At 42.9% G+C, this 14,072-nt stretch overlaps 1 protein-coding gene across 1 annotated transcript in view; it reads left to right on the top strand.

Moving 5' to 3' along the window:
• Window positions 1-1,788: 1,788 nt before the first annotated feature.
• SLC6A5 (solute carrier family 6 member 5) overlaps window positions 1,789-14,072 on the top strand; it is a 92,096-nt gene continuing 79,812 nt past the window's right edge. Inside the window, exons 1-3 of the mRNA XM_083164045.1 lie at window positions 1,789-1,910; window positions 5,230-5,721; window positions 9,140-9,275. Coding sequence (XP_083020171.1) covers window positions 1,908-1,910; window positions 5,230-5,721; window positions 9,140-9,275 — 631 coding nt within the window. The 5' untranslated portion in view covers window positions 1,789-1,907. The remainder of the gene's footprint in view (window positions 1,911-5,229; window positions 5,722-9,139; window positions 9,276-14,072) is intronic.

Here is a 14,072-nt window from a genome sequence, read left to right as displayed (position 1 = left end):
TACATACATACATACATACAGTGCCACATCTCTTATGGAAAATAAAATGTGTTACTGACGGTAAACAGAAGCTGCAGAGGAACCAACTGATTCTACTAATAATGTAACATAGACAACGAATGGAAGAGCTGGTAACACTCAGAATAATAATAATAATCAAAATAATAATAATTAATAATCATAGAGCTGCAAATGACAAAAGCCGGAATCGTTTTATAAAACAGTAATCAGTGCTTAATCCGAAATGTCATTTTCTTCTGATCTGTGTGTTTCCTGCTGCAATAAATAAACTGACCCAACTACGAAAATGGCACAGGACGCATTATACACACAAACACACACACACACACACACACACACACACACACACACACACACACACACACACACACACACACACACACGTATACGTATATATATATATATATATACACACACACACACACACACACACACACACACACGTATATATATATATATACACACATACATATATATATATATACACACACACACGCACACACACATATATACATATATACATATATATAATGTATGTATTATATGTAAATAAATAAATACATAAACAATATATATATATATATATATATATATATATATATATATATATATATATATATGTGTGTGTGTGCGTGTGTGTGTGTGTGTGTGTGTGTGTACAATGTATAGAATGAAAGAGATTCCACACAGACGATGTTGTGTGAGCATTGTCACTTTTTTCAGGAATCTCCTCCAGCAGCCAGCACTGACCCGTGGCAGAGAGGGTGGCAGTGCCCAGATGCGTCCGGGACAATATTGGTGCTACAAGATAACATTGGTGCTGCTGGATAATATTTATGTAACAGGATAATATCGGTGCTGCTGGATAATATTTATGTAACAGGATAATATCGGTGCTGCTGGATAATATTTATATATCAGGATAATATCGGTGCTGCGGGATAATATTTATATAACAGGATAATATCGGCGCTGCTGGATAATATTTATATATCAGGATAATATCGGTGCTGCGGAATAATATGTATGTAACAGGATAATATCGGTGCTGCTGGATAATATTTATATATCAGGATAATATCGGTGCTGCGGGATAATATTTATGTATCAGGATAATATCGGTGCTGCGGAATAATATTTATGTAACAGGATAATATCTGTGCTGCTGGATAATATTTATGTATCAGGATAATATCGGTGCAGCTGGATAATATTGGTGCTGTAGTAAGATAATATCAGTGCTGCTGGATAATATTGGTGCTGTAGGGTAATAATGGTGCTGCGGGATAATATTGGTGCTGTAGGATAATAATGGTGCTGCGGGATAATATTGGTGCTGTAGGGTAATAATGCTGCTGCGGGATAATATTGGTGCTGTAGGGTAATAATGGTGCTGCGGGATAATATTGGTGCTGTAGGATAATATCGGTGCTGCTGGATAATATCGGTGCAGCTGGATAATATTGGTGCTGTAGTAAGATAATATCGGTGCTGCTGGATAACATTGGTGCTGTAGGGTAATAATGGTGCTGATGGATAATATTAGTGCTGCAGAGGGAGCCGAGTACAATTGGGCAATGATTAGGCAGGTCCTTCCATGCCCCCACTGATCACTGCCTCCCCCTATGAGTGACGCTGGATACAACACCCCCCCCCCCCCCCCCCCCCATCTGACTGACAGCCTGCGGAGCGCTGGGGGACGCTGCTGTCCCTTTAACAGCTGAATGTGAGTGTAATGATTTATCAAATTCTTATTATCAAGAAAATGTCAGAGGAAGGGCACCTTACTCTGTACTGACGCAAAGCCCACTCTGCCCCAGCCAGGTATAGAAGCCAGCAGCTCTTCCAGATACTCAGTCTACAGAAGCCTCTGTTGCCACCTCGGCATGGTGAGTACACTGTCCTACAGTATATATACTGTATATAGGAGGTACAGACCCCTGTATGCTTCCGATCATCTCATCTCCAGTATAGTGTTCTTGTGGTGCATTGTCACCTGTGGTATATAGTGTGTACAGTTATATATTGTTCTTATGGTGCATTGTCACCTGTGGTATATAGTGTGTACATTTATATATTGTTCTTATAGCGCATTGTCACCTGCAGTATATAGTAAGTATATAGTGGGTAGTTATATATTGTTCTTATTGTAATTGTCACCTGTAGTATATATTGTGTATAGTTATATATTGTTCTTATAGATATTGTCACCTGTAGTATATAGTGGGTACAAATATATGCCCTTATGGTTCCATCTGATCTGCAGTGTATAGTGGGTATATAGTGGGTAGTTATATATTGCTCTTATAGTAATTGTCACCTGTAGTATATAGTGGGTACAGATATATGCCCTTATAATGCCATCTGATCTGCAGTATATAGTGGGTATATATTGGGTACAGTTATATGCCCTTATGGTTCAGTATATAGTAGGTGTATAGTGGGTGCAGTTAATGCCCTCATGGTGCAGTCTATAGTGGGTACAGTTAATGCCCTCATTGTGCAGTATATAGTGGGTATATAGTGGGTACAGTTAATGCCCTCATGGTGCAGTCTATAGTGGGTACAATTAATGCCCTCATTGTGCAGTATATAGTGGGTATATAGTGGGTACAGTTAATGCCCTCATTGTGCAGTATATAGTGGGTATATAGTGGGTACAGTTATATGCCATTATGGTGCAGTATATAATGTGTAGAGTTATATGCCCTTGTGGTGCAGTATATAGTGGGTATATAGTGGGTACAGTTATATGCCCTTATGGTACAGTATATAATGTGTAGAGTTATATGCCCTTGTGGTGCAGTATATAGTAGGTATATAGTGGGTACAGGTATATGCCCTTTGAGTGCAGTATATAGTGGGTATGGTATATAGTGGGTACAGTTATATGCCCTCATTGTGCCATCTGTTCTGCAGTATATCCGCAGTACACATACTGTATACCCTTATAGTGTAATTTCATCCATAGTAGGGGATATATAATGGGGCCAGATGTGTCATCTCCTCTATACTATATACAGTAGCTGTCCGTGGTACTGAAAACACTGTATTGTACTATATATATTGTCTGTCTGTCTCTCCACTTATATATGTGTAGTGTAATTTGGAAGCAGGTCATGAGAACCTTGTACTGGCAGTGGGGTAATTGTAGAGCTGGGTGGTTGGGCACAGAGATAAATAACTGCCCGTTATATAAAGGTTTATACTGTATATACATCACCTCTTTTTTTTCGGTGAATTAGGGGATCACTGGTTGAGATCTATACATGTAAGTGGCTGAAATATATACATGTTCGTGGGTGAGATCTATACATGTAAGTGGCTGAGATATATACATGTTCGTGGGTGAGATCTATACATGTAAGTGGCTGAGATATATACATGTTCGTGGGTGAGATCTATACATGTAAGTGGCTGAGATATATACATGTTAGTGGGTGAGATCTATACATGTAAGTGGATGAGATATATACATGTTAGTGGGTGAGATCTATACATGTAAGTGGATGAGATATATATACAGGTAAGTACCCACCTGAGTCTAGATCTGAGATTACCTGGGAGACCGATCCTGTGGTCTCTGCAACCTCTCGCCCTGCGGGTGTGCAGCCTCTCGCCCTGCGGGTGTGTAGCCTGTGTCTGTGCAGCCTGGGAATGGTCTGAGCTGAATGACAGAAAGTAAATGGGGCGTAAAATTAAGGAATCTTTGTGCAAAAGTGAGAGGGGCAAAGAGCCGGCTGCAGCCGAGACAGGAAACCCAGAGGGGCTGGAGGTGACCAGTCAGCAGTCACCCTGCTCTGCTCTTACTAGACTAACCTGCATTCCCCTGACCTTGGGGCCCCCTCACCTGCACCCTGCACTACGCTAGTTAGCCTCACCTGCATTCCCCTGACCTTGGGGACCCCTCACCTGCACCCTGCACTGCCCCAGATAGACTCACCTGCATTCCCCTGACCTTGGGGCCCCCTCACCTGCACCCTGCACTATCCCAGATAGCCTCACCTGCATTCCCCTGACCTTGGGGCCCCCTCACCTGCACCCTGCACTACGCCAGTTAGCCTCACCTGCATTCCCCTGACCTTGGGGACCCCTCACCTGCACCGTGCACTACCCCAGAGGGCCTCACCTGCATTCCCCTGACCTTGGGCCCCCCTCACCTGCACCCTGCACTAGCCCAGATAGCCTCACCTGCATTCCCCTGACCTTGGGGCCCCCTCACCTGCACCCTGCACTAGCCCAGATAGCCTCACCTGCATTCCCCTGACCTTGGGGACCCCTCGCCTGCACCCTGCACTACCCCAGACAGCCTCCCCTGCATTCCCCTGACCTTGGGCCCCCCTCACCTGCACCCTGCACTAGCCCAGATAGCCTCACCTGCATTCCCCTGACCTTGGGGACCCCTCGCCTGCATCCTGCATTACTCCAGACAGCCTTCCCTGCATTCCCTTGACCTTGGGGCCCCCTCACCTGCACCCTACCCTACCCCAGATAGCCTCCCCTGCATTCCCCTGACCTTGGGGCACCCTCACCTGCACCCTGCACTACCCCAGATAGCCTCCCCTGCATTCCCCTGACCTTGGGGCCCTGTCACCTGCACCATACACTACGTCAGATATCCTCACCTGCATTCCCCTGATCTTGGGGCCCCCTCACCTGCACCATGGACTACCCCAGATAGCCTCCCCTGCAATCACCTGACCTTGGGGCCCCCTCACCTGCACCCTGCACTACCCCAGATAGCCTCAACTGCATTTATCTGACCTTGGGGCCCCCTCGCCTGCACCATGCACTACCCCAGATAGCCTCCCCTGCATTCCCCTGACCTTGGGGCCCCCTCACCTGCACCCTGCAGTACCCCAGATAGCCTCACACCGGTACTCCCCTGCCCTAGGTACACACGTGTTATATTATATTGTATACACTGTGTGTGCGCGCGTGTATATATATATATATATATATATATATATATATGCATATATATATCTATATATATATATATATATATAAATCTATATCTATATATATCTATATATAGATATATATCTATATATAGATATAGATATAGATATATATCTATATCTATATATAGATATATATCTATAGATATATATAGATATATATCTATAGATATATATATCTATAGATATATATCTATAGATATATACCAGAGTAATAATAGTAATAAGGCCTCCTGATATCTTCCAGGATTACGGGAACACAATGGACCTAGGACAGAAGACCGTGAACAGCCCAGAAGGTGCAGCCCCAGGACTGGTCGGAGGGGCAGGAGTTACCCGGCAGAGTCCCGACAATGATGTCCCTCTACAAGCTTCTTGTAAGCTGGCCAAGTTGCCCCAGTCTACCTCCAGTGACAGCAAGGGGTTTGCGCCCGAAGAGGGCAGGGCCAGCTTTCTGGAGAGGGCAAGGACCGGGGGTTCCTGTAAGGGCACCCCAACCCATTGTGCCAGGAGGATGGATTCTGCCGACAATTTCCCTCTGAAGACCCAGAACATGGCTGAGAGCAACGGACAGACCGCCCCTGTGCCCTGCAGGATAGTGCCCCTCCAGAGCGCAGAGGGGGAGCTCGGCCCGGGCACCGAGAATAATGCCAAGGGAGGCTGGGTGCCCATGAACCAGAGCACTGTGGTGCTGGGAACAGATGGGAACACGTCTGTTCTGCCTGGCAGCCTCACTGGGGTGAGTCCCTGTCTTCTGCCGGTGTGATGAGTGACATGCATGTAGCAGGATGTGGGCCCAAGAGCTTACATACCAGTTAATAGAAGTTTGTGAGCCCCGATCAACGTGACAGGTTACTTTATATTAGGAAAGAATGTAACTGTATATAAGGATAGGTTACTGTATATAAGGACAGACAATTCCTGTACATTAGGATATAGTGTTACTGTATCTTGTGATAGAAGGTTGCTATACTGTATATACAGATAAAAGGTGACTGTATATACAGATATAAGGTTACTGTATATTAGGATAGGTCACTGGGCATTAGGATGGAGGGTTCCTGTACATTAGGATATAGTGTTACTGTATCTTGGGACAGAAGGTTACTGTACATTAGGGTTGGCGTTCTCTGTATATTAGGATAGATTACTGTGTATAAGGATGGAAAGTTGCTGTACATTAGGGTACGATGGTCATAGTATATTACAAGGTTACTGTATATTAGGGTATGATGGTCACAGTATATTACAAGGTTACTGTATATTAGCATAGATTACTGTACATTAGGGTATGATGGTCACAGTATATTACAAGGTTACTGTATATTAGCATAGATTACTGTACATTAGGGTATGATGGTCACAGCATATTACAAGGTTACTGTATATTAGGATGGATTACTGTACATTAGGGTACGATGGTCACAGTATATTACAAGGTTACTGTATATTAGGGTATGATGGTCACAGTATATTACAAGGTTACTGTATATTAGGATGGATTACTGTACATTAGGGTACGAGGGTCACAGTATATTACAAGGTTACTGTATATTAGCATAGATTACTGTATATTAGGGTATGATGGTCACAGCATATTACAAGGTTACTGTATATAAGCATAGATTACTGTACATTAGGGTACGATGGTCACAGTATATTACAAGGTTACTGTATATTAGGATGGATTACTGTACATTAAGATAGAAGCTGATTGTACATTAGAATATAATTAGGATGGAAGCTTCTTGTGCATTGTATACAAGGTTACTGTATTAGGATATACGTTTCCTGTATATAAGGCTAGAAGGTCACTGTATATTAGGATAGGTTACTGTACATAAGAGTGGAGGTTACTCTATTTTAGGATCAGAAGTTTCCTGTATATTTGGATAGAAGGTTACTCTATATTAGGATATATACTGTACACTAGGATATAAGATCCCTGTATATTAGGATAGGTGACTGTATATGAAGATATAATAAGGAAGGAAGGATATTGCACATTAGGATATAAGGTTACGGTATATTAGGGTAGAGGGTTACAGTATATAAGATGTTTCCTGTATATTAGGATATTAGGATATAGGTTTACTATATATTAGGAGGACGGGTGCAGCATATTTCTTATATGGGGAGAATACAGCTGATTGCTGTTACAATATATCCGGTATCTGCTTCCTATCGATCAGTGCTTCTCAAACTGTGGGTCCTGACCCCAAAGGGGTCCCGACCTTCTCAGCATGGGGTCACGACTCCATGTTGCTGACCATCAGGCTGATGACTTTTCTAATCTCAGTCAGTGATTCAAGGAGTCTGAGAAATGTGTTGAATTGTCTGTTATTTTAGACTCCTCCCATCACTCTGTGCCTCCACAATGCTGCCATGTATGTGCTGTCTGCTGACTACACATGTGATGTGATGGGTTATGGTATATCAGACTCCTCCCATCACTCTGTGCCTCCACAATGCTGCCATGTATGTGCTGTCTGCTGACTACACATGTGATGTGATGGGTTATGGTATATCAGACTCCTCCCATCACTCTGTGCCTCCACAATGCTGCCATGTATGTGCTGCCTGCTGCTTACACGTGTGATGTGATGGGTTATGGTATATCAGACTCCTCCCATCACTCTGTGCCTCCACAATGCTGCCATGTATGTGCTGCGTACTGACTACACATGTGATGTGATGGGTTATGGTATATCAGACTCCTCCCATCACTCTGTGCCTCCACAATGCTGCCATGTATGTGCTGTCTGCTGACTACCCATGTGATGTGATGGGTTATGGTATATTAGACTCCTCCCATCACTCTGTGCCCCAACAATGCTGCCATGTATGTGCTGTCTGCTGAATACACATGTGATGTGATGGGTTATGGTATATTAGACTCCTCCCATCACTCTGTGCCTCCACAATGCTGCCATGTATGTGCTGTCTGCTGACTATATATGTGATGTGATGGGTTATGGTATATTAGACTCCTCCCATCACTCTGTGCCTCCACAATGCTGCCATGTAGGTGCTGTCTGCTGACTACACATGTGATGTGATGGGTTATGGTATATCAGACTCCTCCCATCACTCTGTGCCTCCACAATGCTGCCATGTATGTGCTGTCTGCTGACTACACGTGTGATGTGATGGGTTATGGTATATCAGACTCCTCCCATCACTCTGTGCCTCCACAATGCTGCCATGTATGTGCTGCCTGCTGCCTACACGTGTGATGTGATGGGTTATGGTATATCAGACTCCTCCCATCACTCTGTGCCTCCACAATGCTGCCATGTATGTGCTGCGTACTGACTACACATGTGATGTGATGGGTTATGGTATATCAGACTCCTCCCATCACTCTGTGCCTCCACAATGCTGCCATGTATGTGCTGTCTGCTGACTACCCATGTGATGTGATGGGTTATGGTATATCAAACTCCTCCCATCACTCTGTGCCCCAACAATGCTGCCATGTATGTGCTGTCTGCTGAATACACATGTGATGTGATGGGTTATGGTATATTAGACTCCTCCCATCACTCTGTGCCTCCACAATGCTGCCATGTATGTGCTGTCTGCTGACTATATATGTGATGTGATGGGTTATGGTATATTAGACTCCTCCCATCACTCTGTGCCTCCACAATGCTGCCATGTATGTGCTGTCTGCTGACTACCCATGTGATGTGATGGGTTATGGTATATTAGACTCCTCCCATCACTCTGTGCCCCAACAATACTGCCATGTACTGTATGTACTGTCTGCTGACTACACATGAGATGTAACTTGCTGGGGTCCTGTCATTGTTTTTATTGTCTGATGGGGTCCCAGAGCAGAATAGTTTGAGTGCCCCTGCTACAGATAATTATCTGAACTGTAGATATAGTTAGCACAGAGCACAGGCTTACCCTAGGTGCCGGCAGGTGTCGGGGAACGACAAGTCCCAGCAACACCAGCTTAGCCCAGTGAGTTGCCAACGGGCGATTAAAGGAGATGCAGTTCTTTCCCCATCTATTTCTGCCGTATAGTGACAGCTCCTGGTGTAATATCCGCTTACTGACACATGTCAGTCAGACCTCTTGCACCCTAAAGGGGCTCTGTGGGCCCATGGAGCTATCTGATATGTGATATACGATTCTCTTTCCTTTAGGATGATGATGGAGATGAAAATAAAGCCAGAGGGAACTGGACCAATAAATTGGATTTTATTCTGTCTATGGTGGGCTATGCTGTGGGCCTGGGCAATGTGTGGAGGTTCCCTTACCTGGCATTTAAAAATGGAGGAGGTACAGTATGTGAATGTGATGTGTAACTATCACACTGCTACTGCTGCTGGACGACACACTACAAAGGTGTCATTCAGTGCAGCCCTGTGTACTACGTGTTACCGGATCTCATTAACATCGACACAACTTGTGAAAGTATGAAACGCTATTGCTGAATCTCGTGTCTTGTTGTCTGTTGTGTTTCGTTGTGAGTAATCAGTGTGATAGAATGACATACTATATACACAGCTACATTGCGTTACCGGAATATCTGCACTTACTCAACTGGAGAATTACCCCTTTCTGCCAGCTGCATTGTACACACTATTGTGTTATTTTTCTGATAATAATCACACACACATCTTGTTAGTGAGTGACACAATCCTGCATTAATATACAATCATAACCCTGCGGTGTAGTGTTGGGATAATTTATAATTTCGTGTTAATACAGTGTATGTCTGTATCTTACAACCCTTCATTGCGCAGTGCTAGGATAATTACACAATCACACAAATCTGCAGTGTGCAGTGCTAGGATATTTACACAATCACACAAATCTGCAGTGTGCAGTGCTAGCATAATTATACAATCACAAATCTGCAGTATTGGATAATTATACAATCACTACAGGATATTTATACAATCACACAAACCTACAGAGTTGCAGTACTAGGATAATTATACAAACACAAATCTGCAGTGTGCAGTGCTAGGATATTTACGCAATCACACAAATCTGCAGTGTGCAGTGCTAGCATAATTATACAATCACAAATCTGCAGTATTGGATAATTATACAATCACTACAGTGTACAGTTTTAAGATAATTACACAATCACAAACCTGCAATGTACAGTATTCTGATAAGTATACAATCGCACAATCCTACAGTGTACAATCTTGTGTTATTGGATACAAATACGCAACTATTTTCCATCATGTGGTGTTAGCAGATGTAATTACGCAACCGTGCTGTGTAATTGTAAATTGATACATTACTGTTGTGTAACATTTTATATTACTAGAATTGCTGTGCACATTACAATCTTGTGTTAAATACACGTTACTGCAGTGTATGCTATTGTGCTACAATAATTGCACTGCGGTGTATAATGTTGTGTTACTAGAATTTCTGTACACAATACTACAGTGTATAATATTGTGTTACTATAACTACACATTTTTGCAGTTTATACGATTCTGTTAGTAGAACTACTGTACACATAACTGCAGTATGTAATATTGTGTTATTGCAATTAAACGTTACTGCAGTGCACAATATTGTGTTGCTAAAATGATAAATTACTGCATTATATATTGTCCTACTAGAATTACACTTTACTGCATTGTATATCATTGTGTTAATACAATTTTTACTGCACAATGTACAATGTTGTTTTACTACACGTTAAAGCAGTGTATAGTATTGTGTTTCTAGAACTACATTTTACTGCAGTGTATAATATTGTGTTATTAGAATTACACGTTACTGCAGTGTATAATATTGTGATACTGGAAGTACACGTTGCTGAAATATATAATATTGTGTTACTAAAATTACACACTACTGCAGTGTATAATATTTTTTTACTTGAATTACTCGATAATGCAGTGTATACTATTGTGTTATTACTAGAATTAGACGTTTCTGAGGTGCATAATTTTATTACTATAACTACATGTTATTGCAGTGAATAATATTGTTCTACTCGAATTACACATTACTGCAGTGTATAATATTTTGTAACTAGAACTACACGTTATATTAGTGTATACTATTGTGATATTGGAACTGCACGCTACTGAAATGTATAATATTGTGTTACTAGAACTACGCCTTAGTGCAGTGTATACTTTTGTGTTAATAGAATTACACACTACTGCAGTGCATATTATTGTGATACTGGAACTAAACGTTACTTAAATGTATAATATTTTATTGCTAGAACTACATGTTACTGCAGTGTATCATATTATGTTACTAGATCTACACATTACTGCAGTGTATCATTTTGTGTTACTGGAAGTACACATTACTGTAGAATTTAATGTTGTAATACTATATTTAGACGTTTCTGCAGTGTATAATATTGTGTTACTAAATTTAGACGTTTCTGCAGTGTATAATGTGTTACTAGATTTAGAAGTTTCTGCAGTGTCTAAAATTGAGTTAAATTGACCAATTACTGCAGTGTGTATATTGCGTTACTAGAATTACACGTAACTGCAGTGTATAATATTGTATTACTATAATTGCACGTTACTGCAGTGCAAACTCTTGTGTTACTATGCATACACATACAGTAACTTCAGTGTATAATATTGTGTTACTTTCTGTTACACAAAACAGTAGCGTATAATGCTGTTACTAGAATAACACATTACTGCAGTGTGTTGTTACAAATACAAATGATTGCATTGTATAGTTCTTTGTTACTAAAATTACACATTACTACAATGTATAGTTTTGTGTTACTAGAATATCACAAGTCTGCAAAGTATAATATTGTTACTAGAATTACACATTACTGCAGTGTACAATCTTGTGTTACTAGAATTACACGTTACTGCAGTGTATAATCTTGCGCTAATAGATACAATAACACCCCAGGCAGTATTTGTATGCTAAATGACACGCAGACACGCTTCTGTAGTTAAATGTAACGAGCAGACACAATTACACATCCCCGCACTGTGCTGTGTTATCAGACGTACAGTATACTGCTGTGCATTAGACACAAACACTAGGCAGTGTATACTGTTCGGTTACTAGAATCACACAGCCCTACACTGTGTAGTCATTTGCAAGTAAATTAAATCACACAACTCGTCAGGGTACAATCTCATGTACAATAATAGACACAATCACACACAGTATAAACTAACACTAATGTTCAGTCACACAACTCCGCAATGTCGAATTTCATGCAGTATAGAATAATCACATCTTACTGCAGTGTACACGTTATACCTATGACTGCAGTGTACACGTTACAACTATGACTGCACTGTACACGTTACACCGATGACTGCACTGTACACGTTACACCTATGACTGCAGTGTACACGTTACACCTATGATTGCAGTGTACACGTTATATTACTGCAGTGTACACGTTAACACGAAAGAAGGAAATCACAAAACCGCCACTATATCAGATACAATGACAGATCTCTTCAGTGTAACATATCCTATTAATAGCAACACACACACACACACACACACACACACACACACACACACACGCACACACACACACACACACACACACACACACACACACACACACACACACACACACACACACAGCTGCAGTGTATAGTCTTCTGTTATAAGATACATGTACATTACATTGCAGTGTTAGATAAAATGACATGTGTACAATTTCGTGTTAATGTGTCTGAATGTAATAATGACACAATACTGTACACTGTAGGGCTCTGTAAATTTTGTCTGATAAATAATGTGTCTATGTATATGTGTATATAATGTGACTAGGTATGTGTGCATATACAGTAATGTGTCTGAATGTAATTATTACACACTGGTGTACACTGCAGGGTTCTGTAATAATGTATGAAACAGATAATGTATCTATGTATTTGTGTATGTAATGTGTCTGTATGTACTTGTATATAATATATCAATGTATAAGTATACACAGTACATAATAGTAATACACAATACTGTACACTGCAAGGCCGACTCACTGCACTGGAGGCTGGAGCTGTCCGTGGTGCTGAACTCAGATATAGTGCACAGACAGCAGAGACATTTCAGTACCACGAACAGCCCCCAGCTTCAGGGTCTCTCGCCCCCAGCCCCCGTGTCTCTCGCTCCCAGCCCCCGAGTTTCTTGCCCCCAGCCTCACCCCCAGCATCCGCGTCTCTCGCCCCCAGCCTCCGCGTCTCTCACCCCCAGCCCCCACCCCACGTCTCTCGCCCCCAGCCTCCGCATCTCTCGCCCCCAGCCCCTGCGTCTCTCGCCCCCAGTCTCCGCGTCTCTCGCCCCCAGCCCTCCCGTCTCTCATCCCAGCCCTTGTGTCTCTGGCCCACAGCCTCCATGTCTCTCGCTCCCAGCCTCCGCATCTCTCGCTCCCAGCCTCCGCGTCTCTCACCCCAGCCCCCATGTCTCACGCCCCCAGCCCCCGCGTCTCTTGCCCCCAGCCTCACCCCCAGCATCCGTGTCTCTCGCCCCCAGCCTCAGCGCCTCTCACCCCAGTCACTGCGTCTCTCACCCCCGCATCTCTCGCTCCTATCCCCCGGTCTCTCGCCCCCAGCTCCCGCATCTCTTGCCCCCAGCCTCCGCGTCTCTCGTCCGCAGCCCTTCTGTCTCTAAATTCCTGCATCTCTCGCCCACAGAATCTACATCTCTCGCCTCCAGCCTCCGCGTCTCTCGCCCCCAGCCCTTGCGTCTCTCACCCTCAGCCCCCGCGTCTCTCGCCCCCAGCCCGCGCGTCTCTCGCCCCCAGCCTTTGCATCTCTCGCTCCCAGCATCCGCGTCTCTCACTCCCAGCCTCTGCGTCTCTCCGATGACATGATAACGCAAGCCAACTGTACCAGCATGCTGCAGTGCAAACTGTAATTAATACACATTTGCTTAGAGAATACAGATTTATTTGGTACGTATGTATTATCTGGGCGCCCGATTTTTTTCATTGCATGCACTACTTAAGGCATGCGATCCGATTTTTCATTATAAAGACCCGATTTTAATTGTATAGTCAACCATGGGTGATTTCATACCCCCACTATCCAACTACGCATGGAGTTGATTTTATATAGTGTGGCGAGCGCAGCGAGCCACCGAGCCTTA

This window comes from Crinia signifera, chromosome 11, assembly GCF_055691185.1.
Source record: "Crinia signifera chromosome 11, ASM5569118v1, whole genome shotgun sequence".
NCBI lineage: Eukaryota > Metazoa > Chordata > Amphibia > Anura > Myobatrachidae > Crinia > Crinia signifera.
Note: the sequence above shows the minus strand (reverse complement) of the source record. Positions and strands in the feature narration are given on the sequence as shown.